Source organism: Elgaria multicarinata, chromosome 10 (genome assembly GCF_023053635.1).
Source record: "Elgaria multicarinata webbii isolate HBS135686 ecotype San Diego chromosome 10, rElgMul1.1.pri, whole genome shotgun sequence".
NCBI classification, from domain to species: domain Eukaryota; kingdom Metazoa; phylum Chordata; class Lepidosauria; order Squamata; family Anguidae; genus Elgaria; species Elgaria multicarinata.
The window spans coordinates 84,121,241-84,145,720 of record NC_086180.1 but is presented as its reverse complement, the minus strand read 5'-3'; the positions used below and the strand labels follow the sequence as shown (position 1 = coordinate 84,145,720).

The 24,480-nt window shown below is 41.4% G+C and overlaps 1 protein-coding gene across 2 annotated transcripts in view; it reads left to right on the top strand.

Moving 5' to 3' along the window:
• Window positions 1-10,360: 10,360 nt before the first annotated feature.
• The window catches only part of TBC1D19 (TBC1 domain family member 19), a 79,633-nt gene continuing 65,513 nt past the window's right edge, over window positions 10,361-24,480 (top strand). For both annotated transcript variants that reach the window (XM_063135616.1, XM_063135615.1), the window contains exons 1-5: window positions 10,361-10,488; window positions 19,962-20,034; window positions 21,427-21,472; window positions 22,360-22,435; window positions 24,211-24,285. In XM_063135616.1, coding sequence (XP_062991686.1) covers window positions 10,390-10,488; window positions 19,962-20,034; window positions 21,427-21,472; window positions 22,360-22,435; window positions 24,211-24,285 — 369 coding nt within the window. In that variant the 5' untranslated portion in view covers window positions 10,361-10,389. The remainder of the gene's footprint in view (window positions 10,489-19,961; window positions 20,035-21,426; window positions 21,473-22,359; window positions 22,436-24,210; window positions 24,286-24,480) is intronic.

The following is a 24,480-nucleotide window of genomic DNA, read 5'->3' as shown; positions in this document are numbered from 1 at the left end:
GTCGAGCTTGCCACGTGCTTTTTCTTCTTCTTCTGGCGGCGGCCTCCCGGGTGGCTAGAGTGGCTCTGGGAGGGTGGCTTCTGGGTGGAAGTCTGAACATGGAGCCGCTGCCCCCCCCCCAGTGTCCCTGGCTTTGCTTCGGCTCGGTGGGCGCGGGTCGCCATCTCGCCCACCCAGGCCCAGCTGAATCCTCAGGCCGGGCCGGCTCACAGCCAACAACGTGCAGGAGTGTTGCGCTGCATGGCGCCCCTCTTAGCTTGGTGCTCTAGGCGGCCGCCTGAGTGGCCTCTATAGTAGCACCGGCCCTGCACGACCCCACATTTTAACAGTCTAACAAGGGGAAGAGTAATTGACTCTTCAGATACAAACAAAATTTCTAAGTGAGAAAAGTCAACAACCTGTTCCTAGGCTACATAATTAGGTAATTAGGAATGTTTTCCTGTGTTCCTTCCAGCACATGTATTTAATTAAAATTCGACATTACATGGTTAGAATTCATTAAAATTCATCCCATATTTTTTTGTCTAGAAGTCATAAATGTATCACCACTAGAGACTCAGCTGTGATTTGTTACAACAACATCTTGCTCATTTCAAACTCTTGCTGATTTAGTTGATGGTCACAGAACCTCATGTGAGGCTTAAATTGCCCTTGTGCATATTGTGCACTGTTTCTTTTTTTAATAACACTGTGAGGCTTAGGGTGAAGACAAATATGATGTTGAAAAGGAAACTACAGCAAGTCCTTCAGCCATAGTGTGAGTCCTGCTTCACAGATGAATGGGTGAAATATTTGCAACAAACAAAATGCTGGTTCAGCCATTAGTCTTGCTTCCCCACCCACCTAGTTCAAGCAGGCTACCTGCATATTTTTTCAGAGATGACACATATCTTTTTCTCTGTTCATTTGCCACTTTTCTAAGTATAGCTTCTAAATCATGAGAGGCACTGGTTCCTCTCTATTCAGCACTGGTTAGGCCTTATCTTGAGTACTGCGTCCAGTTCTGGGCTCCACACTTCAAGAGGATGCAGACAAGCTGGAGTGTGTTCAGAGGAAGGCAACGAGGATGATCAGGGTTCTGGAAACAAAGCCCTATGAGGAGAGATTGAAAGAACTGGGCATGTTTAGCCTTGAGAAGATAAGATTGAGGGGAGTCATGATAGCACTCTTCAAATTATTATTATTATTATTATTATTATTATTATTATTTATTTATATAGCACCATCAATGTACATGGTGCTGTACAGAGTAAAACAGTAAATAGCAAGACTCTGCCGCATAGGCTTACAATCTAATAAAATCATAGTAAAACAATAAGGAGGGGAAGAGAATGCCAACAGGTACAGGGAAGGGTAAGCAGGCACAGGGTAGGGAAAAACTAACAGTAGAAAGTAACAGTAGAAGTCTGCACAACATCAAGTTTTAAAAGCTTTAGGAAAAAGAAAAGTTTTTAGTTGAGCTTTAAAAGCTGTGGTTGAACTTGTAGTTCTCAAATGTTCAGGAAGAGCGTTCCAGGCGTAAGGGGCAGCAGACGAAAATGGACGAAGCCGAGCAAGGGAAGTAGAGGCCCTTGGGCAGGCGAGAAACATGGCATCAGAGGAGCGAAGAGCACGAGCGGGGCAATAGTGTGAGATGAGAGAGGAGAGATAGGAAGGAGCTAGACCGTGAAAAGCTTTGAAGGTTAACAGGAGAAGTTTATAATGGATTCTGAAGTGAATTGGAAGCCAATGAAGAGATTTCAGAAGCGGAGTAACATGGTCGGAGCGGTGTGCTAAGAAGATGATCTTTGCGGCAGAGTGGTGAACAGAAACCAACGGGCTGATGTGAGAAGAAGGAAGGCCAGAGAGAAGAAGGTTGCAGTAGTCCAACCGTGAAATAACCAGTGCATGAACAAGCGTCTTGGCAGAAGAGACAGACAAAAATGATCGAATCCTGGCAATATTATACAGGAAAAATCGACAAGATTTAGCTACTGCCTCAATATGAGGAATAAAGGAGAGCGAGGAGTCGAAGATAAAGCCAAGGCTACGAGCTTCCTTGACCGGAGTAAGCGTAACATCATTGACAGTAAGAGAGAATGAGAGATGAGGAGAAGGTTTAGGAGGAAAAACAAGCAATTCAGTCTTTGCCATGTTAAGCTTCAAGCAACGATGAAGCAGCCAAGCTGAGATATCTGAAAGACATGCCGAGATACGATCGTGAACATCAGGAGAAAGTTCCGGAGATGACAGATATAGTTGTGTATCATCGGCGTACAGATGATATTGGAGACCATGAGATTGAATAAGCTTGCCCAAGGGCAACATGTATAAGGAAAACAACAACGGGCCAAGCACCGAGCCTTGCGGAACCCCTACTGAAAGGGGAAAGGAGGAAGACGAGCTGCCATTAGTCAACACGCTGAAAGAGCGACCCGCTAGATAGGAGGCAAACCAGTTATAGACAGAGCCACAAAATCCAAGGTCATGAAGGGAATCTAAGAGAAGATCATGATCAACCGTGTCAAAGGCTGCAGTTAGATCAAGGAGAATAAGAACGGAATAATGGCCTTTAGACTTGGCAGTAAGGAGATCATTGGTGATCTTAGTAAGGGCTGTTTCGGTGGAATGCAGAGGACGGAATCCAGATTGAAATGGATCCAAAGCAGAGTTACTAGAAAGAAAGTAAAGACAGCGAGAGTAGACCGCACGCTCCAGGATCTTTGAAACAAACGGCAACAAAGAGACAGGTCGGTAGTTAGACAGAGATAGCCTATCAAGAGTAGGTTTCTTGAGAATGGGAGAGACTGTAGCATGTTTAAAAGCAGAAGGAAATGAACCAGAGGACAGAGAAAGATTAATAATATGTAGCAAGGAAGGGAGGATAGCAGGAATAAGATTAATAAAGACGCGAGAAGGAATCGGATCACGAGAACAAGTGGAAGGCTTCGAAGAGCGCAGTATTGTAGACAGTTCATCCGCAGAGACCGAAGGAAACGCAGAGAAATTTGCAGGAGGAGCTGACAGATGAGGAACAGGAACTGGAAGAGGAGCAGAGCTGGCCAGATCAGAGCGGATAGTTTGGATTTTAGCATTGAAAAAAGAGGCAAAGTTGTTAGCAGACAGAGAGGCGGGGAGAGATGGCGGATTAGGCTTCAGAAGAGAATTGAAGGACGCAAAGAGCCGCTGAGGATGCCTAGCATTTGACTGGATCAGCGTTGAGTAGTACTGCTGTTTGGCCAGTGAGATGGCAGAAGAGAAAGAGGAAAGTACAAATTTGTAATGGACAAAGTCTGCCCGGTCCCTGGTCTTACGCCAAAGGCGTTCAGCTGCCCGGTTGTACTTGAAAGGTTGTCACACAGAGGAGGGCCAGGATCTCTTCTCAATCCTCCCAGAGTGCAGGACACGGAATAATGGGCTGAAGTTACAGGAAGTCAGATTTCAGCTGGACATCAGGAAAAACTTCCTGACTGTTAGAGCAGTGCGACAATGGAATCAGTTACCTAGGGAGGTTGTGGGCTCTCCCACACTAGAGGCCTTCAAGAGGCAGCTGGACAAGCATCTGTCAGGGATGCTGTAGGGTGGATTCCTGCATTGAGCAGGAGGTTGGACTCGATGGCCTTTTAGGCCCCTTCCAACTCTGCTATTCTATGATTCTATGGTTGCTAACAGGTTCAAACCCTTCTTGTCCATTCCCCAACATAGAACTGGGCATGTTTAGCCTTGAGAAGATAAGATTGAGGGGAGACATGATAGCACTCTTCAAATACTTGAAAGGTTGTCACACAGAGGAGGGCCAGGATCTCTTCTCAATTCCAACTCTACTATTCTATGATTCTATGAAAATAATCCCCAGAAATAAATTAAAAATTACTTAAAAATTAAATATTAATTAAAAATATTAAAAATTCTGAAGTGCTCCAGGGAGTAGGGTACATATGACTTGGTGACATCACTGGTGCTGATCAGTAGCATGCTCAGCTAGCTTTTGCTGCAAACTTTCACAACTGTTTCTTTCAGAGCTTGACCCTGGAGAGGAATATGTATGTACATGTGTCAAATGAATGCAGTCTGGCCATTTCCAAACTGACCCAATTGCTCTATACATGTTATATCTGCCGTGTCTTCTTTCTAAAATTGTGTTTACGACTTTTGTCATGCCATTTATGTTAACGTCTGATCATTGTTCATGTAGAGAAGAAAGTGAAGAAGAGGAATTTGTAATGTGAATGAGTATTCCAAAAGATGCAGTTTTACATTTGCAGTATGAACCAAAGCCAGAATGGCGTCAAGTCTCTGTAAAAAATACCCCTTATATTGGTCAATCCATTTCTTCTGAGCAGTACTATTTCAAACTGCAGGTGGATTGCAAGTGTTGTTCGCAGGGTTGAATGATCCTTGATACAAACAAATTCCATCCACATATTTTTTTAAAAATGACCGTGTCAATGAGAAGAGTTCTGAGAGCAGCAGGCCTGATCAGACAAGCCTGTTTCTAAAGTACTTCATTGTTGTGCAAAAATCTTTTGGCTACTTTAGGCCTGCAAGAAAACAACTCTGGAGGCAGAAAGGGAAGTTGTCAGTTCATAGTTGTCCCCTTTGGTTTATCACTGTTATTCCTGTGGCCCTCTTTTTCTTTCCATTTCTGCCTGTTGCTTTGTGATCACTTTCCTTGTCTTCTTGTTTTCTCAAATGTTTGCACATAGATAGTAGGGAACACCTTATCTTAATTTTGCGGCCAACATTTTGAGGGAACTCCAAGCTGTTTAAGTAGGGTTTGGTGGTGCCACTACTGTGTTTGGGACCACAGTATATATATGAAATATACTGCCATGTTTGCAATTTAATCTTGAATATACCTAAGGTGAAGCCTTTAAAGCTTGCTGTGAAACTTGTTCCCCACAACTGAATTTTATCTTCCCTACCCCGCCGTGTGAAAACCGGAAATTGCATCCTTGCCATAGCTGGGGAATAGCACAATAGCTAACCTGTTTGTGCATTTTGATCACCATCCTGAGTAATCTAATTGAAATCCACATTATGTTTTTCAGAGTAAGCGGATTGCGAATTGCAGCCACAAGGTTATGTCTGTCAGAGAGCTGAAACCTTAACCTATTTCAACTAATACAAAGATAATAATGTATCTAAAATCTAGAATTAAAGCAATATAATTCCCTAAATACAAACACTGAGTCTTTGGCAGTGAAATTTAGTTTTCAGATTCATTCCTCAGTTAATGAAATATATTGCTCTCCACAAAGAATAACTGACAATGGAAGTCCTTTTCTGCTGATATGTCAAAATATATTATCCATTCCACTCTATACTCTGAAGATTACATCTATAACACTAGGATAAAAATCACATTATACTGATATCTATGAATTGGTTATTTTAAAGAAGGTATTAAAATTTTAAGCTGATATGCCATATTTTCAGCAATGAGATCTATTGTAGCTATTTCAGGCCAAAGTTGTGGTTCTATCTATACAAACAAGCCAATAAAGTTTTGCTGCGACAAACAAATTAGCATTGCAGGCAGCAGCCTGATACAAAGGCTAGAGATACAGTAATGCAAAATGTGACTCCTGCAATTGACTCTTGAGCTGCTGTAGGGATAATGTTTACTGACTTGAGGGTGAATGTAACACGGCGTAGGGCTAACTATGGTATGGAATAGGGCAGTTGTGTAAATAGATCTCCCCTGTCCCTGTTTTAAAGGTCATGTTGGTCTTGGCCTTGTAGTCTTATATTCTCTCCTCTATTCCCTTCTGTCATTGCTATTTGCTTCCTTAAGGAAACTGACAACTTAATTAAAATGTAATGGGCTTTATCAAACATTGCATGAGCAGACGTTGTATGCACAAGGGGGCTTTCCTGTCTCTACCTCCCCACTACAGCCCCCAAAATTCTTGTCTGAAGTTTGCAAAACCCTTAGGCAAGACTGAGTATGCTACATACAGGAGTCGTAGTGAAAGGGAGGAAGTATCTCAGATAGATTGGAAATTGTGAACAAACAAATAAGTATAATTTTCTAGAATATGTTTTTGAAGTTTCGAGAGGGATTCAAATGTTCATCCCTCTTTAGTATTGCTCTCTAAATGTACCTTTTTAGTTATTAAGAGTGTACAATATGTATCCAGGGATATGGCATTTAAATATTCCTTAGAGACACGTTGAAAGAGTAAGTTGCCATGTCGTTAAAAGCTATTCTATATTATGGATATAGCTTGCTTCCAGATGGACAGCTCCTAGTACTGCCAGTGAAAAGACACTGTGGAGCTATTCCAACTTTTCCTCCTTAGCAGATTTTCTTTGGTAAGAAAGAAGACGGAAGAAGTGGTGGGGAAAGACGATGGCTGGGGGTGGGGATGACGACAAATATTTTGTTTATTACATTTTTATACTGCTCAATAGCTCAAGCTCTCTGGGTAGGTTCACAACAATTAAAACCATAAAATACAAAACAATAAAATACAGCTTAAAACTACAATATAAAAAATAAAATAATCAAACAGAAGCTAGCAGCAAAAGATTTAAACCAAACTGAACAACAAAAGTGTCAGGGAAAATAAAAAAAAAGTCTTCAACTGGTGTTAAAGTACAATGTAGGCACCAGGTGAACCTCTCTGGGAAGCTCATTCCTTAATTGGGGTGCCACAGCAGAAAAGACCTCTTCCTAGTAGCAGTCTCTTCCTAGTAGTAGTATCCACCTCACTTCCTTTGGCAGGGGATCCCAGAGGACTGCTGAAGCTTATGTTAGGGTCCAAGCAGGTGTACATAGGAGAAGACGATACTTCAGGTAGCCTGGCCCCAAGCCATTTAGGGCTTTGAATGTTAGTTAGTACCAGTACTGTGAATCAGACCTGGAAATAGACTAGCAGCCAGTGCAGATGAAAGAGGACTGGCGCAATATGATCACGTTGGCCAGTCCCTGTTAATAGTCTTAATGCCCTATTTTGGACCAGTCAAAGTTTTTGGATCATTTTCAAAGACAGCTCCATGTATAACAGATTTCAGTAATCTAAACAAAAGGTTATCAGAGCATGGATAACTGCAGCTGGGGTATCTCTGTCCAGATAGAGGCATAGTTGGTATATCAGCCCAAGCTGAATAAAAGGTGCTCTGTGCCATCGGGTCCACCTGTGAAATAGAAGACAACACCATGTAGATCCTCCCATAAAATTCCATGAATGAGGCAGGGTGATAGCACAATAAAGGCCTTGTTTACAAGCATCCATAATGAATATAAGAAAGGATATATAGCTAGGCTGTGATGCAGCTAAAGTTAGTCATAGCTGAGGGCTAAACAGAGGGAGACAACTGAGATCCATGATCTTCCATCTTTTTTAATGTTTGGCAAATAGAAGCTCCAGCAGTGAGAACAATCCAGATGGGGCTGTGGCACTCTGGAAGGGGGTTAATTCTTTCCTCTGTACTGTTTCCTAATGGCATTGGCCCCAGGTGTTATTTGCCGCATTTAAAAAAATATATGTGCATAATCATAGAATCATAGAATAGCAGAGTTGGAAGGGACCTACAAGGCCATCGAGTCCAACCCCCTGCTCAATGCAGGAATCCACCCTAAAGCATCCCTGACAGATGCTTGTCCAGCTGCCTCTTGAAGGCTTCTAGTGTAGGAGAGCCCACAACCTCCCTAGGTAACTGATTCCATTGTCGTACTGCTCTAACAGTCAGGAAGTTTTTCCTGATGTCCAGCTAGAATCTGGCTTCCTTTTACTTGAGCTCACTCCCTGGTAAATGGGCATAGGATTGCAGTCTTGGTTTTCTAAGTTTAGGGGTCAGTGTATGAGATGCAACACGGTAACCAAAATCATTAAAAAAAAGATTAATGAGATTTTGGCTTTGTTGTTCAGAAATATGACTGAGCAAAGGGCATGATAAAATAATAAACAGTGTTGCGGGAATGAACAGAGTCGTCCCCCCCCCCCCCCCGTTCTCATGATATTAGCACTTGAAGTCATCCAGTGAAATTGATTGGCATTCAGTTTAGGACATAAGAAGGAAGCACTTCTTTACACATAACTTATGAATTGAACACTGCAAGATGAATTAAAGGACTCTAGCTAATTTTTTAAAGAACAATTAGACCAATACACAGAGGATGTCTATTAATGAATTTTAGCTATGGTAGTTTTTAAATGGATCTTTCCTATTCTGAAGCAGAGTTTTTTTTTCTTTTGTCCTTGTTGCAGGGCTGTCTGCACTTCTACCTGCCACAGTTTTTTTTCTTTTACTCTCTTTATATACTGTTTCTATCCTCATCTCTCTATGCCATCTTGTGGAGTTCATCAGCGACAGTACACAAGGCTTTCACTACTGTGGACAAAAAACAGAGGATGACCAGGATCTTCATGTCTTGCTTATTATTTATTTATTTATTTATTTATATTATTTATTTATATAGCCTATGCGGCAGGGTCTTGCTATTTACTGTGTAATCTGTACAGCACCATGTACATTGATGGTGCTATATAAATAAATAATAATAATAATAATAATGTATTTGGTGCTGTACAAAATATACAAATAAAACAGTGATACCCTGCCTAGAGGCTTACAATCTAAAATTACATTAAAACATATGAAAGGGGGGGGAAAGGGGTTCACAAAGCAGAAATAAGAGAATAATCATAGTAAAAAGAACAGTAAATCAAGCTAAAACACCAAAAGCTATTGAAAACAAATGAGTTTTCAAATGCGTTTTAAAATCTACAATGGGACTCGTGGTATGTAGTTGCTCTGGAAGAGCATTCCAAGCAAACGGGGCAGCCAGAGAGTATGGGCGAAGCCGTGCAAGAGAGATAGAAATTCTTGGGCGGGAGAGCAACATAACATTTGAAGAACAGAGGGTACGAGGGGGATGGTAAAGTGAAATGAGAGAAGAAAGATAAGAAGGTGCAAGACCATAACACGCTTTGAATGTCAGCAAAAGAAGCGTATACTTAATTCTATATGGGATCGGAAGCCAATGAAGAGATTTCATCAAAGCTTGTGAGCTTTCAGAGTAGTCTTCCCTAAGCAGATGTCCTCCAGGTATTTTGGATTACAACTCCCATCAGCCACAGCCAGCATGACCAATGGGCAGGGATAATAGTGGTTTTAGTCTAAAACATCTGAAGGATGCCTTATTGGTGAAGGCTGCTCCAGAAGCATTTCACTGGCCTTTGTCAAGGACAGAATACTAGACTGCATGGATCTTGGTTTGTTCTAGCAACACAATTCTTATGTTCTTATCAGCTTTACAGCCTTAGAAAACTAGTCCTGGCCTCTGGAGCCTTGGAATATATTCTGTAGTGCGCTGCATAAACAGAGGTAGTCTGAAACAGTTTCATGATATTGAAATGTTCAAAAACAAAAGGCAGTCCTTTAAAATAAATGGCACCCAGGATTAGTAACTGACTACAGTTGTGTTCCTAAAACTATTGATAAGCCTGTGAAATGTGAGAATTTTCTTTGCATTGTTTTGTTTGTGTTTCTGAAGGGAAAATGCACACAGCAGCAGGACACTTTAGGAACTGAATGACATCATACACCTGACATTTCACTGATGAACACAGGAATACTCCTTGTGTATGTGCAATAATGTGTACATGCACACCCTACTCCCACACAAAGACCATTGCTTCAGTTTTCCCTGCCCCATATTATTAACACATAATAATGATCTCCTTCCGGCATCATGCATTTATTTTCTGACATACCCTTTAAATTCTGCCATTTCAGATGTCAGAACAGAACTAGACCAAGTCCTAATTAAAGGCAACCAATTAATATTCATATTTTACAAGTAAAGAACACTGAGGCTGAGATGTATGTAGAAAGCCCCCAAATCCTTGGCAGAGGGTTATTATTTTTTCTTACTTTCAATTTTTAAGGGATAGCAACAAGCTGTGTCAGCATTGTTAAACAGAAAGTCCAATTTTAGAGCTAAAGAGTACAGAATCTAGAGATGTTCAACTGCCTAGGAAAATAATTGTACATAGAATTGCATTTGAGTCCATCCCCAGCCTTGCCACTTTAGAAAGAAAAGCAGGCTTACTTCTGGGTAGGGATGTATAAGATTACACTGTAAGTCCAATTGTAAGAGCCTGAGCGTATGTATATATTATTTTCTCAGCGACTCAAATTTGTGTCCAGGATAGCGTCTAAAATTGTGGCTAACACTGACTGTGGAACGGATGCGGAACTTTCCTTTCCAGGGAGACATTTCCGACGGAATCCCGACAGATGCACTTGCTTCTCGCCGTTGCCTGGAAACGCCTTGGTTGAGACGGGGCTGGGCGTGAGCGTCGTTGAAATCAGTCCGCCCGCTGCGCAAACCCAACCTGCAGGGGCCGAGAGGCCGAGGAGAGTCGCCTCCCCTGCGGGTGAGAGATCGCGGGAATCATGCTGGGCCAGGATGGCGGCCTCTCCCTAACCATTGCCCAGACCGTGCAGAGGCTGAAGGGCTCCGGACTTCACTCCCAGCTGGAGCGGCAGGCCCGGGTGAGGTTGCTGGAGTTGCATTTCAGCGCTCCCCGCCTTCCCTCGCTCTCTTCTCCCCTGCTTCTCTCTCCTCTTCCCCACCTGCTGTTCCTCTCCTTTTCTCGTTATGTTGCTTCTCTCCTCTCCACTTTTATTTCTCTTACTCTTTCGTTTGCTCTGTTATGCCTTGTCTATGTATCCAGTCTTCCCTCTGTACCTCCCGCTTTTCTTATCCTCATCATTGATAATAATGCTTCAGAAATTCAAAGTGCATCTCATATAGGGTGACCATATGAAAAGGGGGACAGGGCTCCTGTATCTTTAACAGTTGCATAGAAAAGGGAATTTCGGCAGGCGTCATTTGTATATATGGAGAACCTGGTGGAATTTCCTCTTCATCACAACAGTTAAAGCTGCAAGAGCTATACTAGAGTGACCATATTTAAAAGAGGGCAGGGCACCTGCAGCTTTAACTGTTGTGATGAAGAGGGAATTCCCCCAGATTCCCCATATATACAAATGACATCTGATGAAATTTCCTTTTCAATACAACTGTTAAAGATACAGGAGCCCTCTCCTCCTTTTCATACAGTCACCCTACATAAGGAGCAAAGCCAAACACAATAAAGGAGCAACCTGTTCAAGAAAACTTTCATGAATGCAAACATTAAATGACTCACTAATTCCTTGCTTAGCAGGTTAATGTCTATATAAATTTAGCAAGGCTAAATGAGGAGATAGATGAACACATTGCTGGATAAGAAAATAAGTGCATTACTTGTGCAATTGCATTAAAAAAATATCTTGTGATCCATATTTGTCTAAGGGATGCAGAAGGCAAAATGCCAAATGTTCAGTAGAACTCGGAACTAAGCCATGTATTGGGTGACCATATGGAAAGGAGGATAGGGCTCCTGTAACAGTTATATTGAAAAGGGAATTTCAGCAGGTGGTATTTGTATGCATATTGCACCTGGTGAAATTTCCTCTTCTTCACAACAGTTAAAGGTTCAGGAGCTATACTACTAATAATAATAACAACAACAACAACAACATAAAAATTATTTCTTACCTGCCTCGCCCTTTGGATCGAGGCGGGTAACAACATTAGAACAGGAATCAATACATCTTAAAAATTCTTGATTTTACATTGATCTGGATAGGCCTGCTGGAAAAGGCTCAATTGAAGTTACAGCACAACAGTAACAGTATTATGTTTGTGCCAATTGTAATTTTGATGGCTATCTGGTTACTTCCATCTTATGATGTGTATTATTTCCAAATTGCCAGTGTATTGCCAACAAGGACTCCTTCCCGTAATTTAGAGAGAAGTATGTAGATAAAGAGGTAATATATTAATTTGCAGTGCAATCCTATACATGTCTGCTCAGAAGTAGGCTGTACTGAGTTCAAGGGCACTTACTTCCAGGTAAGTGTTACCTTAGGGTGCAATCCTATATTCACTTACTTGGGAGTAACATGTATTAAACACAGTGGGATTTATTTGAGTAAATGTGCATAGGGTTGCTCTGTTAAATTAGGGTGACCATATGAAAAGGAGGACAGGGCTCCTGTATCTTTAACAGTTGTATTGAAAAGGGAATTTCAGCAGGTGTCCTTGGTATATATGGGGAACCTGGTGAAATTCCCTCTTCATCACAACAGTTAAAGCTGCAGGTGCCCTGCCCTCTTTTAAAGCCCTAAATGGTTTGGGTCCAGGTTACCTGCAGGATCGCCTTCTCTCATACAGTCTGCCCCATACACTCAGGTCCTCTGGGGTGAACTTACTTCAGTCAGTTAAAACTAGGCTGACATCAGTTTCCTAGAGGATCTTTTCTTCTGTTGCCTCCAGATTGTGGAATGGTCTGCCGGAGGAGATTCGTAAAATTAACTCTCTGTGTGATTTTAAGGCATCCTTAAAGACTAGCCTTTTCCAGCAGGCCTATCAAGATCAATATAAAATCAAGAATTTTTAAGATGTATTGATTACTGTTCTAATGTTGTTACCTGCCTTGATCCAAAGGGAGAGGCAGGTAAGAAATAATAATAATAATAATAATAATAATAATAATAATAATAATAATAATAATATCTGGTCACTCTAGTACAGCTCTTGCACCTTTAACTGTTGTGATGAAGAGGAAAGTTCACCAGGTGCAACATGCATACAAATAACACCTATTGAAATTCCCTTCTCTATGCAACTGTTAAAGATACAGGAGCCCTGTCCTCCTTTTCATATGGTCACCTTAATCACATACATCCTGTATGGGTCAAGACACAGATATACAAAAGTGTGGTCAGGGCTGGCAGAGTGGGGCAGCTTCTGAGACCTCAGCACCTTTGTCCTTGGTGGGCTGCCTAAGAAAACACCTACCGAGGGACCCCGTGGGACGTTTGACCTACCTGGGCAACGCTTCCTATATCTCCTATCCAGAGTCAAAGAGACATGACACAAGTGCTGCTTTTTCGTCTGCTGAATTTGGCAGGTAAATGGTAGCTGCAAGGAATAGATAGCTGTGTTGACTCACCTGCCCTCTTGTTCTGGGAGGTCGCTGCTTCTTGCCACCATGCCCAAATGAGAGAGAGGGTGCTTCCAGACAACACTTTTATTGTGCAGTCACACTGCCTCATTCATGGATTTTTACTTGCGTGTGTCTAGATGTTGTTGCCTTCCATCTGTAGCCCTCCTGTGTTTTCCCACCACTTCTTCCATTTATTTCTGTCCACAAAAAAATCTTGTTGAGGAAGAAAAGCTGGAATAGCTGCACCATGCCTTTTGATTGTTAACACTAACAACCCTCTGCCTGGAAGTACCCAGAGAGAGTACAGGCAGTAAAATCAAGAGGAGGTAGCGATAGGAAGGAGCAGCTGCCTCTGTTCCCATGCCAGCACTTCATCTTTCTGGAGTATATAGAGTTGGCTCTTCCTTGCTGTTGTCACTTCTTGCTTCCCCTTGATTGATCACTTACCCTCCCTCTCTGGGTATTGGGCCTACCCCTGCTGCCCAGAGGAACCAGATAGGATAGAGGTGGCTGCTTTTTGCTACCATCACTACGTTTTCAAGAGGATAAGTGAACGTGTAATGGTGGCAATGAGCAGGTGCTGCTTCTCCCTTTATTGCTTGTCTGCCCTCTCCTTCTAGGAAGAATGGGAATTAGGATTGGACTTTCTGGGTGGGACCATAAGTTACCTCCTGGGAGGAGGTACTCCACTGGACCCAATTCCAATTGCCCATAGACCGAGTGAGAGTAAGTGCTGGAAGCCTCCACTCAATCATGCACTTCTCTATTCAATCATGCACATTGAGAGGGCAGGGAAATAAGCAGAAGCTGCCACAAACTCCACTCACATGCTTATGCTTTGCCTCTGAGCAATGCAGCAGTTGGAAGCACTGTCTTCGGGCAATGCTGTAACTTCTTGCCACACCACCCAGATGGAGGCAGTGAATGGAGGTGGCTCCTTGATGCTTCTGCCACCTCTGCTTATTTCTCACTTGCTAGCCTCTCTGGATGGTGTGATTTTTGAGGCTGGGCCCAGCAGGCCCAACCCTCAATCCCTTGAGGCGATGAGGTAGTTATGATGGCGCCCAGTCCTAACTTATACACCTCCCAAGACCTATTGATCTGATCAGACCTGGAGTCCTTCACAGCTGCTTTTAAGTGTGCATGCATGTGGGGTTGAGGGGTCAAATTGTTGGGAGATGCAATATGTAAGGTCCCTGATTGGGTCTATTTCGGCCTTCAGTCAGCCTTAGAACTATTGTGTAATACACAGATTTGTATCATTGTGGCATATTTCAAATGGTAGACTGAAGCTGTGCTTACTAACTAGTGAGTTCATGACATAGTTGAGGCTTGTACTAGGGGCTTCCTGGCTTACAGTACAGCATCTTAGGGTGCAATCCTGTGCATGTTTAGAGGGGGAAAAGCTCCTACAACTCTCAGCAAGCTCCAACCAGCCATGTTCGGAATTCTGGGACTTTCCTCCCATCTAAACATGCATCGGGTTGCGCCTTTAGTCACTATATTACATTCATTTCTAGAGCATTCCCCCTCCCCACATCCCTTTGTTCTGTCTCTTTCCTAGCCCTCATACCCAATACTCCTTTTATTATCTCTCTTCTCTGCCTATAGTGTAGAGGACAGCCTCTTGTCACCCCTGCCCTGACATGCTCATGATGCTGGAAGAGGATGCTTGTGTGTGTGTGTTAGATATGTTCACTATGAGCCTTTCTTTTTTAGAAGTATAGAAAAATTCAACTCCTCTCCCCCATTTTCTCCTTTTGCTGTTTGGCACTAATTATTTAGGAGCAGTGTATTTCCTATTTCTTTCTCTAAGGAGGAAGTTGATTTTGTTGCTTGTGCCAATAAGGATACTGAAGAATCTTACTCTGTTTTGGTATCTCAAATTATTCTGATTTGACCTCCTTCATCCCCATTGCAAGTGAATAGTTCTAATCCTTAATGTTGAGAAGTTTCTTTTGTTTAAAAAATATTATCCAGAGCTATCTCCCATTCACAAGTATAAAGTTTCTGTTTCAATGAAAGATATGCACAGTGAAATCAGTTGCTGGAATTTGCTTTAAGTACTTTAACATGGAAGATAGCTCTATCAGTGGCTATGGAGATTCAGAAGCTGTAAGTACTGGAATGAGTATCACCATTACATGGAAACATTTACCAAATAATATACCTGAAACTTAATAGATAACTAATAACTTCTATTTCATGCATTTCACGAAAGCCTTTAAAATTTTGTAAAATGCGTGTCTGTATTGGTTAGTTGAACAAAGTGATAGGTGGTAAATATTTACAGCACAACAAGTCATGTAGCACTAAATTGAGTACAGCTCTGAATACATTGAACAACTTAAGGTGCTTCAAAACAAAGGTTCATAGAAGGTGGATATTAGTAAGATACGTTCGTATGTGAAATACATTGTGTCTTACTATAAAGAGGACAGACCTGTATTTGAAGATCTATCATAGTACAGCCTTCTATTTGAAGGCATCCTCTATTTGATGGGTAGCGCAATCCCACTGCGGTTTAAAGATAACGATCCATCAGAAAGGAGAGCAGAATGAAAGCCTTGAAGTTGCCATCAATAGTTAAGTAGTAGACAGTGTAGGCACACAGGTCAGCTGCTCACAATTTTTCCCACTGTGGTGAAATGTATTGTATTTCTATTTAAATTATAGTAATTATTTATAAATATACACATATAAATTAGCGCATGCACATTTTGTGGAAACCAGTGCCCTCTTTTGTCTTTTCTTTTGATGATACATTTCCTTTTTTAAAAAAAATGCCAATGCATAATTGGCCACCTACTTGTATATTTGTTTCTTTATCTATTCCTAATTTCACTCCATGCGATTTATACAATATTTTAAGTTATCTCATTTTTGTAATATCTAAAATGACCAACATATTAGTGAGAGAACTTAGCTTTTACTTATTGCTAGGTATTTTCCATTTCAACCATGAGGCTCTTTTTCATAACTGTGAAAAGTGCTAGGGGTGTGCACTCCGCCCCAGAATTAACTGGAAACTGCGAACATCCGTGGAACATTCAATCTTCCAGAGCAGAGATTGGCCGCTTCCAAACCCATCGATTAATATCAGAGTGGAGATGTGCCCAATCGGAGCTTCTAAAGTCTCAGAAATTATCCTGCTGTGTGTGTTCGTGTGTGTCTAAATTGATTATCTTCATATTTGGAAGACACTGAGTGGGGTGAGGGGTAGCTTTGATATTGGCTTCTGTGGCTAACCAATTAGGAATTGCCACAGCACTGTCCGTGACCATGTTCTCCTCCAATCACAGTGTTCAGGGGAGTGGGAAACAGTAACTGGCTGCTGATTCTGGCTGTTGGGAGAAAGTGAAAGAGTGGGTTTCTGCTCAGACTCCTAGAAGTCAATCATCCACATTTCCACAGTGTGAAAGTGCTGCTGGGCTGGCATAGTGAGTGAGAAAGCTTCTACACCTGAGTCAGGTACAGGCAGGCTCTTTATTTCAGTGTCTGGGTGCAAAGGGTGGGGAGAAGTTCGGGAAATGTTCTTACCCATCCTAAAAAAGCAGCAGCAGCAGTTTAGGTCACAGTAGAAGAGTAAGACATGTTCCTTGACTAAGGGAACAATTCTGTTGTGATACCCATAAGCCTCCGAAGCTTATGGGCATCCTATGCAGTGTCAGGAGCAGTGGAAGCGATTTTCACCTCTACATACCTCCCACTCTGCATTTTGGCTAGACATTTTTTTTCACCTATCTCGGTGGGGCGTGTTGGAGTGGGAGAGAAAGAGGCTGTGGAGGTCTCAGGACATGTTGTATCCTGGCATCCCCAGTCCACTCCCCTCTCCACCCCCGGCATGCCCCATTTATCCCCTCTCTGAGGTCGCAATCTTGGAGAAGCAGCTGGTGTGGTTCTCTCCATGCTGGCTGCATGGGGGTGAGGAGTGTGGATTCTGGATCCACAGAGTGCTGTCTCTGACCTCGGATCCAGAAATCCAAATTATCCAGTCTCCATTTAGGGGCCGTAGGATTTCTCCCTATTTGATATGTATTATGGAACTTCCTGTTTATGCTTGTTATCTTTCAACAGAACATTTTCAGAACAGAATATAACCTGTACATATGAACTTTCCAGGTGACAGGACCTTGAATCCAAGTGCTAGCAAGTTTTTATAACAGGCAGTTGGACAATTTGGAGGTGTGAAAGGATACCCTGGAGGCCTCCCTTAGTGAAGGAGCAGAGTAGAACTGGAAAGGCTCTTTGGGATCTTCTGATTCTTAGGATCAGGAGAATTCTGGGCTGTGGAGCTAGTGTCTTGGCTGAAACTCCCTGCAGCACCTACCTGTGACCAGCAGTCCAGGTTTAACAAGGAGTAGGAATTCAGTGCTTCACCGACAGGGATCGGGATATAAGGTCCACAGAACATGTCCAGGACAAGGAACACTTTCAGAATAAATCTAGCATGAGTGCTAACAAACCCACTGAGCACTTTGTAATGACAATTTGATAGAATATCAGTTAGGATACATCCACATCAATACTTTTAATCTAGAGTGTCAACCTGTATAGCTTTAATTTTGTTTTCGGTGTTCCAGCACAAATATTTATGTATTTACTGCACGTACATGCTTTTTCCTCCAGGAGTTGTGCAGTGTGTATTTTTTATTTGTCTTTTTACTGTAACGAATACTGAACCCGCACAATTGCAGCAGTAAATCTTCTTTGCTGATAGAAGGACGAGGAACCTTGCTGGATTGTGAAGCCAGGTTTAGATTTGCTAGAAGAAATTAGCTGATGAAAATAACAAAAGGTCTGAGTGGTTAGATGTATGCTCAAATGCAAAGGTGAAATTTCATTGTCTAAAAAGGCAAAATGCTCAGCTAATAAAGAAGTATTGAGTAAAAGGCTTGAAAGGTGAACAGTAAAAGACTTCTGAGGGATTACTAAAAAACTGTTATATTTATGTATTTATTATTTTTTAAATTAGTTCTTCTAAAGATGTGCCACATTTTAGCCCAGAAAGGGCCCCCAACACAGTCTACAATAGAACAGTTAAAATTCAATCAAACCAGATTAAATACAGTAAAATGAAGATCCAAATAAACAGCTTGCATCTCTTTAATATGGTACAAGCCATTGCATGAAGTGAACGGATCACCCACAATTCACAGAGATCACAGTGTGTGCCTGCTGTTTGTATAACTATCAATAGCAGCTAGCATGAAAAATGGCTGGCTTGGATGCACCCTTAAAGAGATGTCATCAAATAAAACCAGACGCCTTTTTCTCAACCACAGAATTGATTTAAGGAGCACATGTAATAATCCTGGGATTTAACTGCAGCAGATAGTATTAATGTGCGCTAAATACAGCAGAGTAGCTCATTAGTGGTTCAATAACCTCCTGGTTTTGTTGCCTGCTGGAGACTATGGATATAATAGGTTATGTTCCGCTTAGTGGGTCACAGGAAGTACAGGCTGCCTTTACTAACAGTAATGACACACTTGCTTCTAAAAATATTTTTACTGTTTTTACAATGGAACCAGTTACCTAGGGAGGTTGTGGGCTCTCCCACACTAGAGGCCTTCAAGAGGCAGCTGGATCAACCATCTGTCAGGTATGCTTTAAGGTGGATTCCTGCATTGAGCAGGGGGTTGGACTCGATGGCCTTCCAAGCCCCTTCCAAGGCCGTAGCTAGACCTAAGGTTTATCCCAGGATCATCCCGGGTTTGTCCTTGCCTGAGCGCTGGATGCCCTGTGTGGGACTTAGATGAACAGGTTTGACCCCAGGACAATCCTGGGATAAACCTTAGGTCTAGCTACGGCCCAACTCTACTATTCTATGATTCTATTCAGCGATCGGTTCATTTTTGTTGCATATAGCCAAACCTGTGTTTCTGTCTGTGCAAGCATAAAACACTTAAAAATGCTTTGATTCAGGAAGCTTTGCATAGAAGTATTAGATTTTGAATAAATCCCGGACATTAAATTAAAATTTTCTTTACAAAAGTTAAGAATGGGATGAACTGGAAACCTAAGTGTCCCCCCTCCCCCCCAAAAGAAAAAAAAAACTGTGAGCAAGGTGGTGTTTGTCATTTGATCAGTTACTTAGACTGTGGCCAGAACTATATATTATACAGCCTGGATTTCAATACAATTCTTTGCAAAGTGATATTACTTAAAAGAAGACATTTTGCAAAAGAGTAATAATGGATGATGGAAATGTGCTTAATCCTTGCCTATTCCATCTCTTTGCCTTTTAAACTTCTTTTCCTCTGCTGCTTTTTGTTCACCCATTTCAACTTTGAGTGTGGAACCCTAACTAAGGCAAATTGGACGGGGAAAATGGTAAATGGGGGAAGGACTAAGCCCCTCCCAACATTTCTCCACTTCCTGAAGAAGCTGCTTACAGAGGAGCAGGAGCAGTTGGGGTTTCAATACAGGAAGTATCCACAAATTGTGCAGTTCTTCTAGCCTGTATGTCATCACAGCATTTATTAAGAACACATCATAATCCTTCCCTTGCTTTTTGTGTAATTGTTTATCTATGTATCTAATTCTGAGGAACTCATAAGAGGGTGCTCATAAGAGGGTGCACCAATATAGCTTCATAGATTTTGTTGTTGTAAGGAAATGGTGATTCAGGAAGCTGATGAAATATATGTTGGCTGGGATCCAAAGAACCCAGCAACTAATTCTGTGCATCCAAGGAGGTTTTGGGTTGTGTTTCTTCTCAGCCCATCATGTCAGACGGTATGCTATTTATGAAACCGAAATAGCTTTCAAAAGTGCTTTCTGATGGTGATGCAGCAAAATATATTTTGGTACTTTGAGCATTTAATATGCCCCAACTAAGAATATGTAGAATCTTGTTTCCAAAGATAAGGCACAGTCTATTTCTATTTAAATGTTGAAACTCAAAATTTCTAAAGGAAGTTTATGATGCTGACATTTCTTACCTTTCCCCCCCTTTCACGTTAGCTTAGTCTACACAATCCAGAGATTAAACTAGAATCCTTGAAGGAAGATATTAAGAAATTTCTGAAAACATCAGGTTTGTGGTCTTTATTCATTACTTTTTAAGACCTTTAGACTGCTGAGTATTTGGGCACCATCTACCTACCTAAAGCTTGTTTACTCCAGCTTTGTAAATAAATGTACCAATGTTACTAGTACACACGAGTATACTAGCATACATGATAGAATGCTCCTCCATAAAAACAGCAGAAATATTTATATTAAAATTTATATTCCCATCTTTCTAGCTAAATGAAAACAGAGATAGCTTCTTGAAACATTGTCCATTGAATGGTGTAATTTGGTCTTGATCGTGTTTGGGAAACTTGTGGCCCTCCAGGTGTTGGTGGACTGCAATTCCCATCAGCCCTAGCCAGCATAGTCAATGGTGAGGGTGAGGGCCTAGATCCTGCTGTGCCACACTGGCACGGTGTGGTGTAGTGGCTAAAGGAGTCAGGAGATCTGGGTTCCAGTCTCTACTCAGCCATGGAAACCCACTGGGTGACTTTGGGCCAGTCACACACTCTCAGCCCAACCCACCTCACAGGTTTGTTGTTGTGAGGATAAAATGGAGAGGAGGAGGAGGAGGATTATGTACGCTGCCTTGGGTTCCTTGGAGGAATAAAGGTGGGATATAAATGCAATAATAAAATAAATAAATAAATAAAATCCCTACCCAGTTTACCAACATACCTAGGATTTGACCATTACAGTCTCTTCTGAAACCGATTGTTTGGAAGTAAGTTTGGTTAATTCCATTGGGATTTGCTTCCAGATAATAAACTCTCATCTTAGTGAATGGCAGTGGTTGCTTCCACTCAGCCTGTGCCGTCATCCAGCTACATGCGTTGTGCGCATCCTGGCAGTATGTATCGAAGCCCATAATGGTTCACTTTTGGCACAGCATCAATATTGATTTGAAATCTGTTGTTGCAGTGGTATGCCTGAAGACTGTCTATGTCAGCCTTTCTCAACCTGGGGCGCTCCAGATGTGTTGGACTACAACTCCCAGAATGCCCCAGCCAGCTCTGCTGGCTGGGGCATTCTGGGAGATGCAGTCCAACACATCTGGAGTGCCCCAGGTTGAGAACCACTGGTCTATGTGGACAGATGCAGGATGACTTTCTGCACATGGCACCTATAGATGAGCTTGTGCAATTAAGGTCACAGCCTAAAGTTACAATGTATACCTGGAAATAAATTCTATAAGATGCAATAGGATTTATTTTTCCAAACAAATGTATTTAGGATTGGGGTGGCTGATCCACAAAATACAAACTATGGGGAAGTGCTGAAATAAATCAGATGTGGATTGTGCCACTTGAATGCTTTTAGTAGTGGAATCTCTGCATGCCAACTTCAAAGAGGTTTGATGTCGTTTTTAGAATATGAATTCTTCTAACTTTTGTTTATAACCTTATTTTACCAGGATGGGAAAAGAAGCTACAGAATGCTGTTTATAGTGAACTCAGCATGTGAGTTTGTTTTTGTCTGCATTTTTGCATAGGCATAGTCCTTCTTGTCTTCATATTTGCTTGCATATTTTTTTTGTAATATCACTTAACATGTACAACAAAGAAGGCTTATTGTTTATTGATTATTTTTTCAGTCTGCAGTGGATTGTAAATTTTGCTCTGTGTAGGGAGTAGCGCAGGAATGATTTAGAAAAGATGAATCACAACAAGGAAGTACTGCTTTTTAAAATTCATCTTAATAAATGTGGAGATAAGTTTTTTTTCCAGTTGGAAAAAAGTCAGAATTTAATTTGATGCCTTTTGATTAAAGTTGTAAAGGCCCAGGAAAACAAGGAAAAATCCAGACACTCCTCCCCTCCTTTTTTTTCTGAGGACTTTGGAAAAATAATAATAATTTGGGGGCAACTGGAAAAAACTTGTTATGAAATATTTTGTCTTTTGGAATGAGATGCTCTTTAAGAGAAGGTTCTTTGAAGCTTTGATCCAGTTTGAAGGTAACTAGAAGCAAGAATCCTGCATCTGCTTCACTTTTGTTAATATAAAACTAAAGGATTCAGACTTTTGAGGCTGCAATTCTATACATGCTTACTCCACTAAACAAAGTAGGTCTTACTTCAGAGTAAACTTGCATAGGATTGCTTTAAATGTCATAAATATGCCCAGTAAACAGTGTTATATACTAAGTAATAAATGACACATTTTGTGTAATTCAAAGTTGGCAGTTAATTCATCATCCCTTTTGGACTGCCTTCCCATAGATATGTAATTAGTGTCTCTGAGAATTATTATGGTGATGGGGAAAATTGATCTTCAAGGATTTACCCTGAAGAGTGGATCCAAAACATACATGCACTAAAACCTACTTGTTTTTGTTCTTTTCCTTCAAGTTTTCCTTTACCGTGCCATCCATCAGCACCTCCTGAACACATAAAGGAATCTTTGGCTTATATGAGGAAAGCCCAGGTCTGCTGTGATCATATTGTTTGTATTGGAGTATTGACGTATACCTTTTTTGTACCTTTTCTGATGGGAGGGTTTTCACTCAGTTTGTAATACAAGTGGGACCTGCAGCAAAATATTGCAGTGCGGAGTACTTCTTTCAGCATTCTAGCTATGCCTTCTTTCATTCCATCACTACCTGACTCCCCCCCCCAATATTTGTTTGTACTTCTGCAAACCTTGGGGTTCACCTGAGCCCTCTAATACCTCCCTCTTGTCTGTGGATGGTGCCATTTTGACCACATATGGGAAAATATCTGGAGGACGAGTTTATTAGTAGTATATACAGGATATTAAGACTGAAATCCCTAGCTTAATAAGATTGAACTCTCTGGCACTTGTCCAAGTAACCATGTTTAGGATCACACTCCACAAGTGTAATCAGATTGTTTGTGTCTCATTTCATGGTAGTACCCAAAGATAAGGCAGTAACACCAGGGAGTGAAGGGCTTATTATAAGAGTATAATATAAAAAATGAACAGTCTTACAGGATTGTGAGGAACAAATTTACAGAACTCTACCAAATTGTATTACTTCATCTATTCAACTGTTTAGGCATCATCAGGGGCTTTTTGTTTGAGAGGTCGTATAATATAATGAAGACAATTCATTATACCAGCCTTTAAATTTTGGGCTTTAACATTTAAAGGAGAACTTGGCAAAAGTCAGGAGGTACCATCAAAACCCTGCGTGATTACACACAAAGGAGCGAAAAACCTGGGTGCACCAAAACCGGGATGGTACAAATAAACCCTTGGAAGTTTGCAGGATCAGGACCAAACGTCGTACACAGCCTCCTCTAGCACGGATGCACATGAGGCCCATTGAAAACCCTGCACACTGAGAAAGACACGTGAGCGAAAACACCTTTTCGCCCCAAAGGGATTGGTAGCTATCACTACATGGAGTTTTGCAGGAGAGGGGCAAAACTTCATACACAGCTTCCTCTGGCAGAGACAATGGACGCAAGACAAAATGATGGCACTGTGCAGCTGACAGCACCTGTCTGAAATGGTTTTTGGCATTTGGGGAAGTTGCAGAGCACACCACTGGGGGCAGGGTTAGGGTGAGGGCAGATCTGCCAGCGGTGGCAGCAGTTTTGACCGCTCTTGCCAAGGCACTCTGTAGGCAACCGAAATAACCCACTGTGACCACCACAGGACACGATAACCCATGATGGGTTAAACAACTCACTCTGCAGACTGTTGGCTTTCGGAGTGGGTCATTTTGGCCAAATAGGCCAATTCCCGGCAGACAACATGATAACCCACAATTACTCCTTGGAGGCTTTTTGTGAAACTATATGTTAAACCAATATCAGTAGCAATCTGAAACAGTAACCTGGGCCCGTCCAGCCTGCCATCACCTTATGTGTTCCCCAGCAAGACAGTTTGGTGGTAGCTGGGCAGTGGGTAAGGTGCTTGTTTGAACAAATATGACCCATACCATGCCATTTTAAGATTCAAACTAAAAAAAAAAAACCCACAGAAACAAGCTAATTATTTATTTATTTTATTTATTTACAATATTTATATTCCGCTCCCCATTGAAAATTTCAGAGCGGTGTACAAGATAAAATAAAATAAAATCAGAATAAAACACTTTAAAGTAGATTTTAAAAGAAGCAAAATGTACAGTAAACCGTGGCTAGTCCTAATATATCAGCTCATGAACTGTTATGGATGATACGTAAAAGGGAAGATGGAAGTGCTATGCTGATTTTTGTCATCCGTTGCAGGGAAATTGGGAAAAACGCATTTTGAAGAGTCTAAATAGCATGTGCACAGAACTTGGCATTCCGTTGGCACAAAAGGTAGCTTTATTAACTCCTTTTTTTCTGTGAAGTTAATCATTAGGCATGTCTAGGCCTAATATATCGGAAGGGGGAAGAATTGTTTTTTTAAAAATTCGACATGTTATTAAATGCTAATTAATGGAGCCTTATGTTTGTTTTATTTTGATTGCTTTATTGTAAAGCCATTTTATTCTACTGCTTTTTATGATTGAC